Genomic DNA, 18,619 nt, shown 5'->3' on the forward strand with positions numbered 1-18,619 from the left:
TGCCTTAGTAGGAAAATGAAATTTTTCTCCTGCCCTCTGCTCCTCTACTAGGCGATGCCTTAGTAGGAAAATGAACTTTTTCTCTTTCCCACCTCTGCTCCTCTGCTAGGCCGTGCCTTAGCAGGAAAATAAAATTTTTCTCCTCCCTAACTTTGCTCCTCTGCTAGGCGACGCCATAGCAGGAAATAAACTTTTTCTCATCCACTCTGCTCCTCTACCAGGCGATGCCTTAATAGGAAAATGAAATTTTTCTCCTGCCCTCTGCTCCTCTACTAGGCGACGCCTTAGTAGAAAAATTAAATTTTTCTCCTTCCCACCTCTGCTCCTCTGCTAGGCCGTGCCTTAGCAGGAAAATAAAATTTTTCTCCTCTCTAACTCTGCTCCTCTGCTAGGCGACGCCATAGCAGGAAATAAACTTTTTCTCCTCCACTCTGCTCCTCTACCAGGCGATGCCTTAGTAGGAAAATGAAATTTTTCTCCTGCCCTCTGCTCCTCTACTAGGCGATGCCTTAGTAGGAAAATGAAATTTTTCTCCTGCCCTCTGCTCCTCTACTAGGCGATGCCTTAGTAGGAAAATGAAAATTTTCTCCTGCCCTCTTCTGCCTACCATCTCTACGTTTCAGCTCAAAGTTTCCCACAGACGGCGCCAAGTGATACTCACGAGAAATTTAGTGTCCGATTCCGGCGAGGGTCAATAATCCAGACGCAGGTTTGAAATTGTCCTGAGCCTGAAATCACAAATAAGACCGTTAGAAGGGGGCCAGGAGGGTGTCCTGGCGTAGCCCCTCCGACGCTCAAGTCAGAGACTGAGGATATATGGGGGGAGCAGCTAAGGGTGCTGCTGAAAACAATATAGTGAATAATTCAACTGAACGCTCAAACTGGTATTTATAGGGGATGCCTGGGCTTGTCATGGGCCCTTTACCTGTGGGCCCGAGATATGGGCCGGATCTTGATGGGCTCATCCATGGGGTATCAATAATGATCACCAGTTATATACAATCAATAGGATGAATGATGCATCTAAATAATCTTGATTCTAACAGCTGAAGATCAAGGTTAATTTTTTCGAATGAATTAAGGTCAATGTTTTTAGTAGTATTTGGGTTGGGTTTTGTGGTAAGAAGCAGCCAAAGCAAGTATGGAATTGGCCAGTTTGTTGATGGCATCCGCCAGACCATTAATGCCTTGCCTCTCCGTTTCAACCTTTGACTCCTCAATTTGAAGCCTTCTTTCGTTCAAACTCACTACTTGTTTGTGCCTTTTCTCTTCTCTCTCCTCACCTGCCTGGATTGCTTCTGCTATCATTGTAGCGCTCTTTGATATTGCCGAACCAACTTCTTGTAATGTGCTGCTGCTGCTTCCTTCCCTGGATTTTGTCTTTCTTCTCTTTGCCGGTGAGTCTGAATACTCGCTTGTGTCGGAATCTAAGCTGGCACAGATTTACACGACTCAATAATTAATGTAGAGCATGATGAGTAATTAAGTACAATAAGAAGTTGTGTACCGAAGAGGACCGCAGAGTACTTCAAGAAACTAATAAGAACTTATAACGTAGAAGGAAACTTAGTGGACCAGAAAAATAAATCTACATCTCACATATTGACATGCTCGAACAACATGTGGTGTGTTATTGAATGGTTAGAAAGATAACAAGCTTCGATTTTGTAGCAGGAAGCATTACAGTGAAGTGTTAAACTAATGTGTGTGTGAGAGAATAGAGATCTAGCAAGAACGTATATAATTAATTACCCACTGAAGGCAACGTCTGAGAAAAGGGGAATCTGGGAGGCTCCGCTGATGTTTGTGCCGGAGGAGGGAACGGCGGAACCTGGATAACGGGGTGTTCCGTTGAAGGGGGACTTGCTGGGGCTGCCTGACGAAAAACATCCGAAGTAGATTTTTCCACAAATGTAAGCAGCATATGGGCATCTGAACCGCCGGCACCACCAATACTTATGGCCGCCGCCGGCCCACTTGGACCCGTCCTCTCCACCACCTTCACTAATGCCTCGTATGTCTGCGACAACATATTGAGAGGCAAGTTGTTTTCTTTCCTCTCGTTCTTCTCCATCTCCCAATAAGACTTTTCTTGACCTTCTACCCCTGATTTCTCCGCTAATCTCCTTTCGTACTCTCGTACCCTTTTGAAATCTCTCATCAAATTATCCCACTTGTCATTGCACTGGTTCTGGCTCCTTAGACACTTGTTTTTCCAACAATAATCCTCCACCCATTTCCACCTCGGCTCAGCTGGTTTGCCCCTCTCGCCGCTGTCCCCCAACCTCTTCATCCTCCTCTCATCATCTACTTTCTTTGCCTCAATCAGAACCATTGTTTCTTGAAGCGTCCAGTTCCCTTTTCTATAGTCCCTCAGTACATTATTGGTGCCACCTTGATTACCTATCGACAAATCCATGCATGTAACAAATCGCAGCCGAGGAAGTGAGCTCGTTTGATTTAATTTTGTGGTGTGAAAAGTTACGCCACCCGTGAGGTGGATGGAAAAAAAATAAGAGTGTCCTTTTCAACTTTCAGTTTCCCTATTTCAAGTTCGAAGATTACAGAGATGTAATCGTACGTGAAGAGTATTTATGGTATGATTCACTAGCTTATACAAAATAAGGATTTACTCTCTGTGTGCGATGGTTTTAGAGTTTGCACTTGGCTTAATCAATGAGCTTCCCCGTAAAAATGAGGGAGATAACTGATAATCTTTGAATTTTCAAAGTTCAAATCTAGAACTTCCTAATTCAAGCCACTAGCTAGTGCACAGACACAAACCTAACATTGAAAAACTCGGGCGGGTGTTGAAAGTCTAAAGCTGTAAGAAAAAAAAAGCTTCAGTGAAATTAGCAAATATTAATTCCACTTATTTGGAGCAATGGGATAACATATGAAAAAGGGCCATTAAATTTATTCAAACTGCTTTTTTTTTAAAAAAAAAATTATTCAAACTGACACATTCGACAACCCCCAGAAACATTGTCAGACAGTGTGTGAGAAATTATGAGTTGATTGGTTTACAGCATTGCATGCATGGGAGGGACTGAAATACTGCGATATTAACGAACCTACTACACACCTGAGTAGCTAACACGCACACGCTGCACCAAATATAGCTAGCCTATCTTCATGTACGTGAGCTCGCGTTATAATAAAATATTGTAAACAATATGATGAAAGCTTTACATTTCTTTCGAATGAAAATGAATGGAAGAAGCTAACGGGATCACTTATTTCCTCTAAAAAGAAAATTATTGTTGTAGATGGCTACCGACTCTGCCGCTCAACATACATTCCGGACCTTTCAAAAGTTGATACATAAGCCCAAGAGAAACAATGCAATCCGATCCTACCAAAATGAGGCTAATAAGAAAGCAAATAGTAAAGAAAATAAATCATCTGTTTTTTAAATCTTTTTAAATAAGTTTTCAGTATATTCTTCCAAATCCTGACATATTTTACCATCACAAGCCTTCCAAATGCAACACAGTGGGCAAGAACACGAGTTTTCTTGATTTTAAATATGACATGATATGCTTTTCTGAACCATTTCAATAGGTTATCGAGAGTAATCATTGAGAAGATGTTAGATTTAAAATAGGAAATGAACGCTAAAAAAAATAAGATTGTTATTAGTAATTTCTGAAAGGATATAACGTACTTAGTGAAATAGTAAATTTATTCGAACTCGCATAAAAAATAAAAATAAAAAAAGCTACGGCCAAGGTAATAAAATTATGTTATGAGTGTTGCGTAAATGTTGGTCTTAGGGTGCAAATAAACTGATATGATTAGCGGACTTTTTTAGGCGATTCAAAAAATATTTAATTTGTATTGGAGTTTATCGAATTCGAGTCAAACTTGAAATGTTTGAACTTTTTTCGAGTCGAACTCGAACTTAAATTATTTGATTCGATAATTCGCGAACCGCTCACGAGTTTTAGTATTTTATTAATATAATATAATCATATCTTAAATAAATAAGCTTTGAGGATTTCATGTACTTACTTTCGAGTAATAATTCAAATAGCTCGCGAACGTATTGGAATATTTCAATTTCGTGTTCGAATTTTTCGAGCCGAAATCGAAATTCGATCTTTAATCCGAACCAACATTTTTAAAATTTTCTAAATTCGATTAAAACTCGAAGTCGAATAAACTAATTCTATTCAAATTCAACACTTTAAATTTTGATCGTATTCGATTCGATTTCGTTAAATATGGAGATGCCACGTGGAGTAAGTTTTATCATGCAGCCAGCTAGTGTCTGAAGAGATGCTTTGACTGATTCGGGGCTTTGACCGGAGGGACAGCCCATTGGGCCCACCAACCCACGACCCGTCACTGTCCTCCTCATTTTCTTGGACTCTAGCCTGCTTCTCACCAACCCTACAGCAACACACTTTACCATTACAAAATTGCTTTTCTTTTTTAAAAAAAACATATTTATTATTATGTATCACAAATAAATTTAACCGCCCCAAACCATATACAAAGTTAGCAAGTTCTGCTCTTTAGATCATTCAACACAGAATTGTATTCATTTTTTTTACATCTTTCATTTTAACTTATACACGATTATTTATAAAAAAAATTCTTTTAACAAATTGAAATATCAAAAGTAGCAATCATACGGAATTAGAGATGTCAAAACAGGCTCGCTAGATGCCCACAACCCAGGTTAAGTCGACCCTACCCCTGCGGGCATTGCCCGCCCGCAGGGGTCGATCCAATGGCTCGGATTTTTCCGAGTCAAATTATTTTTTTTTTTTACATGGAGGTGGGCGTGTTGAAATAAACCCACAACCCACCACATACCGTCATTTGACAGGACAGATCGACCATACTTTTGGGTAGGTTAGGATATTTTCGACTCACCCTACCAATTTGTAGTTATATTTGATTTAGTGCTACCTCTCGTTGTAAATAAATGAATTTGTTGAAAAGGCATAATTGTTTTCAGAAATAAATAAATAAATAGTGCATTATTTTATATTTTAAAGAGAGATAAATGTAAATAAATTGAATAAAAATATCGAAAGCTAGCACTCTGAGCCCAAACAGCAAAGGTACTCACGATTCACGAACTGAGCCCAATTAACTGTATGGGAATTGGGCCCGAAACTTTCAGTTTACCCGTTAAAATAAAATATTACCATATTGAAAAACGACGGAACCACCGGGATACATCGAATATGTTGAAAAAAATTACAAATTGAATCGTCGATCTCTTCAATATCCAAACCAAAAATTTAGCAGAACCAGCATCAAACATTGGCAGCATTTTCGCTCTTGAAGTGCTTTAGCGGTGTCGAAGTAGTATGTGAATCGGCCTTGAAATGGGTTGGCTGTGGGTAAGAAGGATGAGAATCGGCGGCACCACTTCCCGGCGGTGGGGTCGGGACTCCGAAAACCTGGGTGTTGGTGTATACTTCTCGCCTACCCTTGGATCTCCCGAATAGAAAACAACCAAATCCGAGCAACAAGGAAAAGAGGATGAGTGGTAAAGATATCACTATCACCATCCCCATCTCTGCCCGCTTCCTAGAATGAGTAAAAATATCAACGCAGCTGGAGAAATGTAACCACCAATCAAAGTGGGTCGGATAATTAGAAGAAGAGAAGTTTGAGGGTCTTTAATAATGATAGCGTGGGATTTGAGTTGCGAGGAATCTCCCAACGGTAAGCTTGTGTAACGTTCACTTTCTAACAGCCAATGATTATTATACCTGTTCATTATTGCAAAGAGCTAAAGCTGGAACTTTAATCCCGCGACGGGTTGAATTCTGACAAGGTACACTATTTTGAACATATCTTACAAAACAAAGATCAAAATAACGTAAGGTCAAAACCGTTGGAAAGTCAACTCAATTATCTACGAATCATATTTCAGGTCGATCAGATCAGTTCGAATGTTATCTAGGTCAAACCCCTTGATTATATATATTTGTTTTATTTGCTCAAATTTTATAAAAAAAATATCAGATTTATCATATATTATTATAATTATATTAATGTACCCCTTCATTGTAAAAAATAAAATAAAATGATTTCAAAGTACGGAATTGCCCACCGTTTTCTTGTAGCCGTTGGAGCTGAAGGAGTCCAAAGAAGCTTCTTTCAGCCTTTTCCACCACGACAAATTTATGCACAGAAAACTTTGGGGACATTTACGTCACTTCAAGCCTATCCTCCTCCATTTCTCTGTGCATTTCGGCTCCGGCCGCAAAATCAAGCATTTTACGCGAACACTTTATCTCTCTAATCCTGTGTCCAGAATTAGGGTCATGGCTTCCTCTTCCTCGGAACACGCTACGAAACATGAAGAAACTGGCGGAGCAGGCGGAGAAGGCTCCGAATCGCCGCACTTCGGAGCAGATCAGATTTTTCTCTACCGAGGATTGAAGAAAGCGAAGAAAGATAGAGGATGCACGGCCAAGGAACGAATTAGTAAAATGCCCCCTTGTACTGCTGGCAAACGTAGCTCTATTTATCGAGGCGTCACTAGGTAATTATAGTTACCGACGTTTATTGCTGTGTGATCGGGTTTTGCTTTTTATCATGGTGTATGAATTGAATCCGTCACTAATTAACAACTTGGGGATTGGATTTGAGCGATGCCTTGCTGATCGTCCGGCAAAGCCAGTTTCTTTGAACCTTAACGCACTCTGTTCGATGCTTGGAATTGTGTTGCTTGAAAGCTTTACTATCTTCGCTTCCTGTTTATGCTTGGACATGCGTTACTTTAAAGCTTTACTATCTTCGCTTCATTCTTTATGCTTGTACTGAAGTTAATAATTAAATAACTTTGTTAAACTTGTTTATGATTAGGCATAGATGGACTGGTCGTTATGAAGCACATCTTTGGGATAAAAGTACCTGGAATCAAAACCAAAACAAAAAAGGAAAGCAAGGTGAAATATTCATTCATTGAGACACATATATGATCTATACTGATCAGAACATATTTTACTAGCGTCTGATTCGTCTGATGTGTTTCCCTGCTCTTTTCTTATTATGCGGAAACCGATGTCGTGTCTGCTCAATTTGGACAGTTTACTTGGGTAAGTAGTTTTGGTCAACTTTCTTTGAAGGCATAAAATAGATTCGGGCGCTTGAAATTACAATGACCTTTTACCGTGAAAAACGGCTATAGGTGCGTATGATGATGAGGAAGCTGCAGCAAGAGCCTATGATCTTGCCGCATTAAAATATTGGGGCCCTGGAACACTCATCAATTTTCCTGTAAGATGCTTAATGTTAGACCTCATCTGTAGCCACTTATATTCTTCTGCGTTGGATTTTAAACCTGACTATCGATTTTTTTGTTGGATGCTCTTATATTTTGCTTTTCTTTTCTTTTGTTTTTTTTTTATTTCTTTTTAGCATGCCTAATGGAGTTAAACAGGTGACAGATTACACAAGGGACCTTGAGGAAATGCACAATGTCTCGAGAGAGGATTATCTTGCATCTCTTCGAAGGTTGGTGATAATTTTTGATATTGATATGTTCCATTATTGAATCTTTGTCGGTGTCCTTAGGAATCACCTCTATTGCAGAAAAAGTAGTGGTTTCTCCAGGGGAATCTCCAAGTGTCGACCCCTTTCCAGGTATGCTCCTATAATATGTTAGGTCCTTCGGTACATTAACTAATTCAGATATCTGGTCAATGCAAAAAGTTCAGTTTATCATTCTCGGATGTTTGACCAATAAGCTCCCAGTTCATCACGTGGAGATGCCAGTTTTCAATATTCTCTATCCTCGGATAATTGTAGACCTGAGCAAGTTTATGATTAATTTTTTATATGTTGTCTTCTTTTCTTTGTCAAAGTAATCAATGGGATTCACAGTTTGGTTGTGTATCTGGAGCTGACCGCATCAACAACACAGTCTATGGTCAGTATCGCATTACTTAAATGACAAGATTATTAACTTTTACAGTTAAATACTCGTTTCTTGATTACGTAAATATGGAATTCTGTCTGTAGCCTTTCACGAATCACATGTTGACCTAAGTCTTCTACTGACTGGTGAAGATGCAGGTGACAAAATGACAATAGGAGGTGAATATGATGGCGGATTTTGTACAGATAGGAAGATTGATTTGTCGAGTTATATCAAATGGTGGGGAACGAATAAATCTCGTCAGACTAATCCCCAATCAAAAGCGTTTGAAGAATCAAATATTGGAGGTCATGAAGACATTGCTAGTGAACTTAAGGCTCTTGAACGGTCAAGCCAGCCTGCTGAACCCTATGAAATGCCCCGTCTGGGGGTGTCTCCAGAGAAAACAAAACACAAAACAGTTTCTGCAACGGACATTCTGTTGAAATCAGCAGCATACAAAAACCTTCAAGAGAGAATATCGAAAAACAAAGAAAAGAATGAATATAATGAGGATGAAAATAAAAGTCATGTTAATAAAATTGAACTTGAGAATACAGTTGACAAATCATGCCATGATAGTGGAAGCGAGAGACTTGGAGTTGCATTTGGACCAAGTGGAGGATTACCTATTCAGAGAAATGTGCATCAGATGGCTTCGTTGCTGTCTGCTCCGCTGCTTACCAATTACATTGGTATTGATTCCTTGACAGATCATGGTCTTTGGGCTTCCCTAGTTCCTGTGCTTCCTAGCGGTTCTTCCCACACAAATGAGGTACGTTTTTCTCTAATTTAGGCCAAGCTCCGTAGGAATATAATTATTGCTGTTAGGAAACTCGCACTCGAGGACTTTCAACAGAATGAGATATGAATAACACTTGCACTGAATGAACGAGGTTGAAGCTAATGTCAGAGACTCAAACTTCTGTTTCTTACTTTTCACAAATCAATGAGCCGGCACAGTCTAGTAGCTAGAATTTTTCTCCCATGAGAGCGAATGAAATGATTAAAAGTATCGTCTTTCAGTTTCAAGAGCAAGTGGCACACCTCTCTTCTGTTAAACACGTTTGATAATATTGACAGAAATCTCAATTAAGAAAGAAAAAACTTGGTCATCTGATCATGTGATACTCTGCAAAAGGTTATACGGGATCTCCCAGGTGATAAATCCCAAATTTTAACATACTATTTTTCATTCTTCCACCCTTGTGTGTCCCAAGAAATTCATCTAACATAGAGCGCCCTAGCATAAATCTGTCTCTGATTTGCATGTTTCTGTGTCGGAATCAATCTCTCCCTACCCCAATTATGCTATGGTGTGATAATTGTGATCTTTGTGCCAGATTGTTATGAATTATCATTTGTACAATTTTTTTTATCTTCAGCAAGCCAGATATGAAAAAGATGAATCTTTATAATGCATATTCTTGGCCAGATGTGTTCGACCATGGAATGTTTTCATCATTTCTCAAAAGGACAAATACTTTGATGCAGGTGATCAAGAATGAATCAAGTTCGGACTATACTTTCTTCCCGCAAGAAGGTTGATATCACACCACCATGCTTCCCTTAATTGTCTCTGCAAGCAAGTTAAAACGATCTTTTTCAATTTTTGTTGGGAAGGAAGAGATGAATTTGGATGTGCATATATTGAGCAGCAGAGCTTTCTGAATACAGTTTGCATAGATAATTCCATGTTATTGTCCTTTCCATTGGGTTACCATAAAGACGAAGACACAAATTTTTGTGAGATATTTATCGAAATCACGAGTTACTTTGCCATTATCATCTTCATACATACATGTATACATTTAATGTGGCATATATAAAGCGTAATCTTTTACCTTGCAACGCGTCGATCTTCATATTTGATTCATTTGTTTTATAGTTGAGCAGTCTCAATTTTTATTTATTTATGCTTTTGGGAAAAAAATGGTTAACGAGTCAATTGTGGCCCAAGTGGTAAGCCAAGGACACAAACGTCGTGAGTATTGTCAAATTAAGGCGGCATCATAAAATGAGCAAACAAGTTTTAATTTGGACAGACAGATTAAATGGCCGACTGAGTAGACACATAGTTGTTGCAACTTGCAAATGTTGACTTTTGGAGAATGTCCTCTTGTCAGCTCCAAAATAATTGTGAGAAAAGCGCAAGTAATTACTAATTACACAGAAATTTCGAGGCGGTTTGAATTTCAAAAATCAGAGCAGAAAATGACAACTCATAACCATTTTTTTAAGGGAGGGGGGTGGGGGGGGGGGGGTAATATAATAATTTGGTTTATGAATAGTTTTACTTTGCTGTCAGTTGTTCAATAATGGATGAACCAGCACGCAGCATCCACTGATAAAGTCGATAGTATATCGAGTACGATATAGATAAATAATATAAATTATGTAATTCATATGATTAATTAGCAATTCATATGATTAATTAATATAAACACCAATTACGCGTTTATTTTCTCACACAAACCTGCCCCCTCTCTCTCCCCAAAGTCCAACCTACATTGGCAGCAATTTAAATAACTTGCGCTCGAGTCTCAAGAAGAAACAACACAACAATCAACAACCCTTTAATCTTAGTCCAGTTAATGATCACGGGTTCTTGTCAAAGTTTTATTTTGATTATCTATTTCAAGATTTCTTGATTTTACTTCTGTTGCTGTGATTGAATGTTTCTGTGAGGATGCGTTAAAGTCACGGTCTTTGTCTTTTTGTAATGTAAGCCTATTCATTTTCGTCGGTTAACTTTACTTTTTCAGATTCTCTTACAGAGACGGAACTAGTATTTTGATCAATTCTTTTATTTCCCTTTAAATGTCAAATGGGTTTTTCTGTAATACGAAAAAGATTTGGTTTTTCCAATTAAGCATGTACTTCTTTTAATTACGAGTTACTTAATTGGAATCGTTTATTCGTGTCTGAGGGTATTGTTATCTCCGCATGTTAGAGGTCTTACCTTTAGCTTACTTTATCAATTGAAATTTTACCTTTCCCTCGTCAAATGATCTTCTCACCTTCCTGATAATTGATTTTTGTTCTTTTGGTGGCAGCAGATTTGATGAAGGCTTGATTTTTTTTAAATATAGCTTATGCTGTTAGAATCGGACAGACATTTCAATGGTGAGTCTTACCAAGACAAGAACTCAGCATTGGCCAAATAGATCCTTGTCCTTGGGAGGTGAAATTTTCTTCGTTTTTACAGTCGTTGTTTGGTCTTCTTTTCAACTTCTGTGCCTTGATTTCAAAGCTGGAGGTGTTTGTTTATAGGAATGGACGACACAAAGAAGAAGAGTAATTTTGTAGGAAATATTCTATTGGCTGCTACTCTTACAGGATTGTGCATTCTCATGTTCACGCAACGCCCAAATTTTAGCACACCTGGCGAAGTAGGTTTCCTCCATTCCTTCATCTCTTTCGCTATTAAGTTCAACCCACAATTTCTGTATTTTCATGTCGAATATAGCGATCTTGGATTAAAATAACAAGATTCATGTCTTTCTATTTGGCTGTCGAATTTTCTTTTGTTTTGTTTGTATTGTGTGTTTAGATTGAAATGTGAGCCATCATAGCTTGATTTTGATTTATTTAGATGTAAACTTAAGGTAATTCATCATTGACAAAAGTGATATTTTCCGTGAAACTTCAAGAATTGGGGGCGGCCATCATAACGAATCTATACTAAATTTTTGGATGAATTGTTTTTTCTCTCTTTTTCAGTCATGCATTTTGTACTCGTTTTGGTGCTTCCAGAGGTAATTACGAGCTGAAAATAACCATATTGTGGTAAAATGCTATCAAATCATGTTTTGTTGATTAATTTTTGTCTGCCATGATGATATATATTTACTTCACCGTTAGCTGTTTTTTTTCCCTGGTTTCCATTACCTTTGATTTTATGGAACTGGAGTTCATTTATCTCATTTTTAGCTTTACCCAATTTTTTGCAGTTCTCACATCATGAACCAGGTGTAATTCATGTGCTAGTAACCGGAGGAGCTGGGTACATTGGTTCTCATGCTGCTTTACGACTTCTTAATGACTCATACCGTGTGACTATAGTGGTATCTTCCAGATATAGATTGTTTTTTCTATGATAAACCACTTATTTTTCCTGGATCTTTATAACAAAACTGAACAGGATAATCTCTCACGAGGAAATCTTGGTGCTATCGAAGTCCTTCGACAACTATTTCCCAAACCGGGGAGACTTCAATTTATACATGCTGACCTTGGTGATGCAAAAGCAGTATCCTCATTGAACATTTATGTTTATCAACATCTTCATTTCTTGTAAAAAGTTCAAAATTCATTGCCATGTTGTCGCCTTGACCATTATATAGGTGCACAAAATATTTTCAGAAAATGCATTTGATGCAGTGATGCATTTTGCGGCAGTTGCATATGTCGGAGAGAGTACCCTTGATCCTCTTAAGTGAGTATTTGTTATCTATCTACAGCCTATTAGAGCATGTCACATTTTCCTAGCTTTTGCAGTTCCCGTATCTTTTACTTTGCATATATCTTATGGCAGTTGTCTTTGCAACATAGGTATTATCACAATATCACGTCAAATACTCTTGTTGTGTTAGAAGCTATGGCAACTCATGGAGTCAAGACCTTGATCTACTCCAGTACATGTGCAACTTATGGGGAGCCTGAAAAAATGCCCATCACAGAAGTTACTCCCCAGGTGAGGCTGTCCCAAGTTCGAGGCCTGAAGATTGCCTTATCAGAACCAATCCATTCATTCCTGGGAATTTTTTTTTGGAGAAAAACAATTGTGTCTTTTGTGTTTCAGATGGCCTTATTTTCTCTTGCATTTTGCAGCTTCCAATAAATCCATATGGAAAGGCCAAGAAAATGGCAGAGGATATGATACTGGATTTTCAGAGAAACTCGGATATGGCTGTCATGATTTTAAGGTTGGTATTAATGTGGGTTGTTTAACTTCAATTTCTGAGTGTATTTGGAATTTCACTCTGTGATTCATGGAATTGATAAAGATAAATTCAGGCTTTTGGCTCCATAATTTTGTTATATTTTCTTCTAAATTTTCAGATACTTCAATGTAATTGGTTCTGATCCCGAGGGAAGGCTTGGAGAAGCCCCTCGACCGGAGCTGCGTGAGCATGGACGAATATCAGGCGCCTGTTTTGATGCTGCTCGTGGCATAATTCCTGGACTCAATGTTTGTCCATTTTTCTCTACTTAGGATCATGACATTTTCTGACAATTCCTCAGAATTTTCATCTGTGACCACACGAGAATCGTCTGTAGCTTTTGAACTTTTGTTCTTCAAAAACTGATTCAAAATGATGGTTGATACAATAGACATCTCATTTTCTTCAGAAGAAAGATTTGGAATTTACCGATCTCTGGATGTTTTATGCCAGGTTAAAGGAACAGATTATCTTACTCTGGATGGCACCTGCATTCGGGATTATATTGACGTTACTGATCTTGTGGATGCTCATATAAAAGCTTTAGAGAAGGCAAGACCTAGTCACGTTGGCATCTATAACATCGGTACTGGCAGAGGTAGACACTACACCCATCTTGTTAACACGAGCACTAGTTTTGATGGGCTATATACTTGGTTCCCAAACCGCCTTTTTGTCTGTACCAGGAAGATCGGTGAAGGAATTTGTGGAAGCCTGTAAGAATGCAACTGGGATGCCCATAAAAGTCAATTTTCTTCCACGCCGGCCTGGTGATTATGCCGAGGTATACAGCGATCCAACCAAAATCAAGAATGAATTGAACTGGACAGCAAAATATACCAATCTTCAAGAGAGTTTGCAGATTGCCTGGAGTTGGCAGAAGGCACACCCTAATGGATATGCGGCTCCTCGGGTTATGTTTGCGTAAATAGTAAGCTCTGCTGTGTTCACATTCATAGCTCGTCTACCAATTTTCCCCAGTCTTGTCGGTTGTGTTTAGGACTGGGGATTCAGGCAAGGATTCTGTGCTATTCCTTGAACATTATTTTTATTCATTTTATATAAAATTTGTAGCATTTGTTTAACAATAGTTTCTGAAAAATGCGTGGCTTTATGTCCTAATTTAGGGGAGCAATGTGGAATGATAACTAATGAGTGTCATTTACTTATGTCGGAGATGCCAAGAATTTTCATGCTCTGTTTATTGAGAGGTCCACAGGCTTTACAGTCTTCCAACTATCTTCATTTAAAGAATATAACTAAAATAACTCTTTTTTCAGCATAATTTTCCACTTTTTTGGTATCAAAGTTTAAAGAAGTACGGTATAGATAGACGGAATCAGAGTGTTTAAATTGACTAAATTATGATTTAAATTGTAATTTCAACAAATTAATATATTGGCTAAATAAATTTATTCAACACGACCATTCGTGCACCTTTGAAAATTATAGTGTGCCAGTGTTGCCTATGAAACAAATAATATATATGTATCTTTTTAAGAAACATATATGCTAGCAACAGATCACCAGGAAAACACAGAAGCCTTCACGTCTACCACAACCGTGTACGGGCCGAGATCCGATGGCAAACGGGGATGAAGATGAAGGTGCTAAATCGGTTATGACTTGTGAAGCAGCTACTCGGAATTTCTGATGATCTCGGGGTTGAGTTAAACTCCGGAGAAACTTTCCCTTTTCTTTAACTGATCAAGGGCTCTGGGAAATGGAAGATGAGACTGCTAATTTACAATACTGTGTCGCAGTTTAAATTTTTCGTGTAGTTTTCTTTTATCAGTACTTGCAACTTCATGTCGTGATGTTGCTAATCATCATTGGCAAAGTTTTGATATTTTTTGCTAAATGTCTCACATCGGCTTAGTCTCTAGAGTCGTATATTATCTTCTTGAACTAGTTTTTGAGGTTGAGTTATATCTAAGTCTCAATCTTAACATGGTTCAGATATAAAGTCTACCGTTATTTGTTGGAGTGGCTTATGAACCATCGATAATGTGAGTCCGTCATTATGTGTCGGACTGTCTTATTAGCCACCCGATAATATATTGTAAAAATTTCATGTTCCGGTTGTTCATTGTCATATGTGAACTTGAACAAATCTCCCTCTTAAACTCACTTTTGGATTGAGTTAGTTTCAAATATCAATCTTTTAACATATTTTTTGGTTACATAGTTTCTTGTTTTGGTTTAATTGGTTGGTGATGGGTCACTTTTGCTTGATACAATATTTGTTTTTTTAATTATAAAATATCATATTACCAATTGTTACTTGAAATTGACTTTGTAAAATATATATAGTGACGAATCCAAATTCTCTATCTATGGAAATACATATTTTATATACACGCAATGGATTATCAGCACACTAGTAAATGTGTTGGACGTGCATGAACATCAAATGTATCGTTCGGGAATTTTAGTCCTTTAATTTTACGTAAAATCTTTTACCAAAGTTCAAATTTTTTTTAAAACAAAAGTTTTAAAAGTTAAGATCTCAAACTTATAAATTAATTACGTATTTATTTATTTATTTAATTGTATATTTATCTTCTAATAATAGAATCATTTTAAATTGCACAAGGCATGCTGATGCAAATAAAATTTACAACAGAGTAAAAATAATTTATTAAATCGATGGAAAAAATGCACACCAAACTGAGTATTCCTATTTCCATGTAACGGTGGCTTATTGCTGATGCAGGCGGATCGGCAGGCCATTTTGGGGCTCCGGCATCATATCACCTACGACCTTCTCATTGGGATCAACTACTTCCCATTTATAATTCTTCACAGCATTGTGAACAAACGCCAATATTGCTAGCCGAGCATACTCTCTACCGGGGCACATTCTTGGCCCGCCTCCGAATGGTACATAACTATACGGCAGAGGCGCTTCACCTTCATCATATCTCGATGGCTCAAACGTTTCTGGATCCCGAAAATATTTTGGGTTCATGTTTGTCGTGGCCGCTGTCCAATAAACCTGTATGTGTACGTGCATATGTATATTCTACGGTCAAAACATGCATGTGTGTATATATATATTATATATTGTATTCTCTGGCGAATTGAAGTTCATTATAAATAGAGTAGTACTTATGATTGACCATACCTTCCAACCTTTTGGAACTGTGTATCCAGCATAGGTGAATTCTGCCAGAACTTCTCTGAAAGTCCCTTGGAGAGGGGGGACTAGTCTCATGGTTTCACAAACCACGTTCCAGGTGTACTTCATTTTGTGAACGTCGTCCCATTCTAATACTTCCCCAGGCATCTTGGATGCCGCAATCTCCATTTGTTCTGGTTAAATACAGACCTTGATCGTAATGCACAAAGAATAGAAAAGAAAACTATAGGATATATAGTTTTAGAGGGTGTTGTTACTTGTTAGTTACCTGCTCGGATTTTCATATAAATTTTCTGATTTAGGCCAACATACTTCATAAAGAAAGTTATAGCTGCGGCAACCGTACTATATCCAGCAGTTAACAAACCCATGATTCTGTCAGCAATCTCAGCCTCCGCCGTGGATTTGCCACTCGGGTTCGTAGCAACGATCAAATGCGACAAAACATCCTGCATAGGCGATCCAGATGCCATGGCTTGTTTCTTCTCCTTAATAACGCTTAGCAGCTCCTTCCTAATTGCATCTGCAGCATTTTGTGCGCGAAAAAAAGTGGTTCCAGGAAAATTAAGCATGATGGAGTGTAAGCCGGAGGCGACCTTATCAAAGTGTTTGACGAGCCGCGATATACGAGCTGGATTATCAATGCCAAGAAAAAATCGAGAAGCAAGAGTCAAAGTAATGATCTTAGCAGCAGGGTTTGCGAGCACTACATGTTTCCCTGCCCAGTGGTCTTGCAATAGCTGATGTGTGATGGAATCCATTTTCGGTAAGTATCGTTTCAGGGCTTCGGGTTTTAAGAATCCTTGTTGACGCACCGTTTTCATTTCTTCGGAGCGTTGGATTTGTGGAGGCGGTGGTGGGGCGGCTGCTGTGTTGTATCGGTATGAGCGGAAAAGGTGCTGCATGGGATGGGGCCGGAATATGGTGAAGTACTTATGCTCGTTGGAGAAGATGAATTTGTGGCCGTTCGGGCCACAAATGACTGCTGTGTTCTCTCCAAGGATCTTGGTCTTGAAAATGTCAGGCGAGTACTTCCTCATCCTGTCTGCCACGAACTTCTCCGGCTTTCCAAACAAGAACTCGATAGTTTCTCCAAGGATCGGCCACCCAAAGCTGCCCGGTGGAAGCTGGTTTCGTGTACCGCTTCGCTTAAACTTAAAGGTTAGAACAACAGTAAAAGCAATGAGAGCTAGGGAAAGAACAAGGGCCAAAACATTCATGGCTTACAGATTTTGATCTTACAGTTAAATATATGGAAGTTGTTTGTTTTCTTCCAAAGGCAAGGAAGTGTTGCTTTATATAGGAGAAGTACTTCAGAATTTAGCCGCGTCAATTCAATATTTAAGGTCATATATAATCAAACCCCTAGACGTTGGAAATATCGGGTGAAATTGCTCGGTTGCAACTTATTAAAATAAAATTATGTGCATGATATATAAAAAAATTGACGTTACTACAGGGTTCCAAAGTCGGCGGTCCACTTGCCAAAGTTCGACGTCCCATAATGCGGATTTTTTTTTATAATTAATTTAAAAATAAAAAATTTTCAAAAATAATTCAAAAAAAAATTATTTTGCAACATTACTTTAATCCGTATTTACAAGCGCGGACGCTCGTCCACGTAAGCACGGATATAAGTATATTATTATTATTATTATTATTATTTATAATTTTTAATAATTAATTTAATTCGAATGAAAAATATTACATATAAATATTTATAATATATGTTAATTATTAAATATTTTGTATTATTTAGTTGGGTGATTGAAAAATTAGCGAGTATTGAAAAAAATATTTATTGTTCCATTTTAAAGTATTGTTCTATTTTAAAAATATGAGAGAATTGAAAAAATATTTCTTGTTCCATTTTAAAAATATGAGATGATTAAAAATATGAGAGATATGAGAGGATTGAAAAATTGATCCATAGAGCAGAGCCTGTATTCGGATCTTCCTCCTTTACTTCTACGCCTTTAATGTTAAATTAAAAATCAAAAAGAAGCATGAATTTCTGTTGTGTCACCAATTTCTTGTATGTATGTATGTATGTATGTACGTATCGGTTGTTGAATGGGAAGCCATGTTTTTTCTGTTTGTAACGCGATTAACTTTTTAGTTATATATATTTAATTAGTTGTAGTCAACAGGTCAACGGCCAGTAATCACTTTCGAGGAAAACGAAGTCGTCGCTTTAAACCTTCCCAATGTTTCGACTCAACTTCCTTAGTCATTAATTCAGTTTCAATTTATAAATTCCTGCACCTTCTAAAAGTGCATGTGTAGCACAAAAACACAACGATAAGATAAAATATTAGTAAATAAATAAATTATTTAAAATAACTAAATCAATTTGTTTTTTAATGTTTGTTTTTATGCTATTTTAGTTTATTATATTATATAATCAAATTTCAATATTAGTTCTATATGTTTAATTTTTTCAAATTGTTTTTTTTTCCGATTTTGACATGAAAATCTACGACTACTCAGAATTTTATGATTTGGTATATGAGCTACATGAAAAAGAGAATATTTCAAAAGTTTATCCTATATGGTGAAATACTATTTCCACCTATTTTTCTTATCAAATATTATCATTCCATAGCTTCAAAAAACCTTGAAACAAAAATTTATCATTTC

At 37.6% G+C, this 18,619-nt stretch overlaps 5 protein-coding genes across 16 annotated transcripts; 2 read left to right on the forward strand and 3 right to left on the reverse strand.

Moving 5' to 3' along the window:
• Positions 1-986: 986 nt before the first annotated feature.
• On the reverse strand, positions 987-2,840 carry LOC140981493 (uncharacterized). Of its 2 annotated transcripts, none has more exons than XM_073447907.1 (2): positions 1,753-2,840; positions 987-1,427 (listed from the first exon to the last, which is right to left on the reverse strand). In XM_073447907.1, the coding sequence occupies exons 1-2, from the start codon at positions 2,417-2,419 to the stop codon at positions 1,093-1,095; spliced, it is 1,002 nt and encodes a 333-aa protein (XP_073304008.1). In that variant the 5' UTR covers positions 2,420-2,840; the 3' UTR covers positions 987-1,092. The 2 variants fall into 2 exon arrangements, with proteins under 2 accessions (XP_073304008.1, XP_073304009.1); XM_073447908.1 differs by having other exon boundaries at positions 1,131-1,432; positions 1,757-2,840.
• Positions 2,841-4,975: 2,135 nt separating this feature from the next.
• Positions 4,976-5,543, reverse strand: LOC140981137 (uncharacterized). The gene has a single exon (XM_073447422.1). It carries the CDS (start codon positions 5,535-5,537, stop codon positions 5,274-5,276), a length of 264 nt encoding a protein of 87 aa, XP_073303523.1. The 5' UTR covers positions 5,538-5,543; the 3' UTR covers positions 4,976-5,273.
• Positions 5,544-5,581: 38 nt separating this feature from the next.
• On the forward strand, positions 5,582-9,673 carry LOC140981135 (AP2-like ethylene-responsive transcription factor At2g41710). 4 transcript variants are annotated; one of them, XM_073447421.1, is made up of 10 exons: positions 5,582-5,688; positions 6,093-6,514; positions 6,838-6,920; positions 7,062-7,070; positions 7,163-7,251; positions 7,415-7,488; positions 7,567-7,617; positions 7,839-7,903; positions 8,044-8,666; positions 9,277-9,673. In XM_073447421.1, exons 2-10 carry the CDS (start codon positions 6,153-6,155, stop codon positions 9,307-9,309), a joined length of 1,389 nt encoding a protein of 462 aa, XP_073303522.1. In that variant the 5' UTR covers positions 5,582-5,688; positions 6,093-6,152; the 3' UTR covers positions 9,310-9,673. The 4 variants fall into 4 exon arrangements, with proteins under 4 accessions (XP_073303522.1, XP_073303520.1, XP_073303519.1 ...); XM_073447419.1 differs by having other exon boundaries at positions 9,327-9,673; XM_073447418.1 differs by having other exon boundaries at positions 9,386-9,673.
• A 656-nt stretch (positions 9,674-10,329) lies between these two features.
• On the forward strand, positions 10,330-13,959 carry LOC140981257 (probable UDP-arabinose 4-epimerase 3). 8 transcript variants are annotated; one of them, XM_073447604.1, is made up of 11 exons: positions 10,330-10,481; positions 10,951-11,075; positions 11,165-11,283; positions 11,845-11,958; positions 12,036-12,143; positions 12,238-12,329; positions 12,446-12,587; positions 12,725-12,819; positions 12,956-13,085; positions 13,291-13,435; positions 13,524-13,959. In XM_073447604.1, exons 2-11 carry the CDS (start codon positions 11,015-11,017, stop codon positions 13,763-13,765), a joined length of 1,248 nt encoding a protein of 415 aa, XP_073303705.1. In that variant the 5' UTR covers positions 10,330-10,481; positions 10,951-11,014; the 3' UTR covers positions 13,766-13,959. The 8 variants fall into 8 exon arrangements, with proteins under 8 accessions (XP_073303705.1, XP_073303712.1, XP_073303710.1 ...); XM_073447611.1 differs by having other exon boundaries at positions 10,343-10,481; positions 10,984-11,075; XM_073447609.1 differs by having other exon boundaries at positions 10,354-10,615; positions 10,984-11,075.
• Positions 13,960-15,408: 1,449 nt separating this feature from the next.
• Positions 15,409-17,262, reverse strand: LOC140981393 (beta-amyrin 28-monooxygenase-like). Its single transcript, XM_073447780.1, has 3 exons — positions 16,248-17,262; positions 15,965-16,152; positions 15,409-15,835 (listed from the first exon to the last, which is right to left on the reverse strand). The coding sequence occupies exons 1-3, from the start codon at positions 17,197-17,199 to the stop codon at positions 15,539-15,541; spliced, it is 1,437 nt and encodes a 478-aa protein (XP_073303881.1). The 5' UTR covers positions 17,200-17,262; the 3' UTR covers positions 15,409-15,538.
• Positions 17,263-18,619: the final 1,357 nt, after the last annotated feature.

The sequence above is a fragment of the Primulina huaijiensis genome, chromosome 7 (assembly GCF_012295235.1).
Source record: "Primulina huaijiensis isolate GDHJ02 chromosome 7, ASM1229523v2, whole genome shotgun sequence".
Classification (NCBI taxonomy): domain Eukaryota; kingdom Viridiplantae; phylum Streptophyta; class Magnoliopsida; order Lamiales; family Gesneriaceae; genus Primulina; species Primulina huaijiensis.

Excerpts from the sequence above, each read along its gene's own strand:
- LOC140981137 (XM_073447422.1), bottom strand. The coding sequence starts at position 5,537 with ATGGGGATGGTGATAGTGATATCTTTACCACTCATCCTCTTTTCCTTG.
- LOC140981493 (XM_073447907.1), bottom strand. The coding sequence starts at position 2,419 with ATGGATTTGTCGATAGGTAATCAAGGTGGCACCAATAATGTACTGAGG. Across the intron at positions 1,428-1,752 it reads TCAGACGTTGCCTTCAGTGG|ATTCCGACACAAGCGAGTAT; the intron begins GTAATTAATTAT and ends GTGCCAGCTTAG.
- LOC140981393 (XM_073447780.1), bottom strand. The coding sequence starts at position 17,199 with ATGAATGTTTTGGCCCTTGTTCTTTCCCTAGCTCTCATTGCTTTTACT. Across the intron at positions 16,153-16,247 it reads TTATATGAAAATCCGAGCAG|AACAAATGGAGATTGCGGCA; the intron begins GTAACTAACAAG and ends GTATTTAACCAG. Across the intron at positions 15,836-15,964 it reads CAGTTCCAAAAGGTTGGAAG|GTTTATTGGACAGCGGCCAC; the intron begins GTATGGTCAATC and ends GTACACATACAG.
- LOC140981135 (XM_073447419.1), top strand. The coding sequence starts at position 6,153 with ATGCACAGAAAACTTTGGGGACATTTACGTCACTTCAAGCCTATCCTC. Across the intron at positions 7,252-7,414 it reads GAACACTCATCAATTTTCCT|GTGACAGATTACACAAGGGA; the intron begins GTAAGATGCTTA and ends GGAGTTAAACAG. Across the intron at positions 8,667-9,326 it reads GTTCTTCCCACACAAATGAG|ATGTGTTCGACCATGGAATG; the intron begins GTACGTTTTTCT and ends ATTCTTGGCCAG.
- LOC140981257 (XM_073447604.1), top strand. The coding sequence starts at position 11,015 with ATGGTGAGTCTTACCAAGACAAGAACTCAGCATTGGCCAAATAGATCC. Across the intron at positions 11,284-11,844 it reads ATTTTAGCACACCTGGCGAA|TTCTCACATCATGAACCAGG; the intron begins GTAGGTTTCCTC and ends AATTTTTTGCAG. Across the intron at positions 12,588-12,724 it reads TCACAGAAGTTACTCCCCAG|CTTCCAATAAATCCATATGG; the intron begins GTGAGGCTGTCC and ends TGCATTTTGCAG.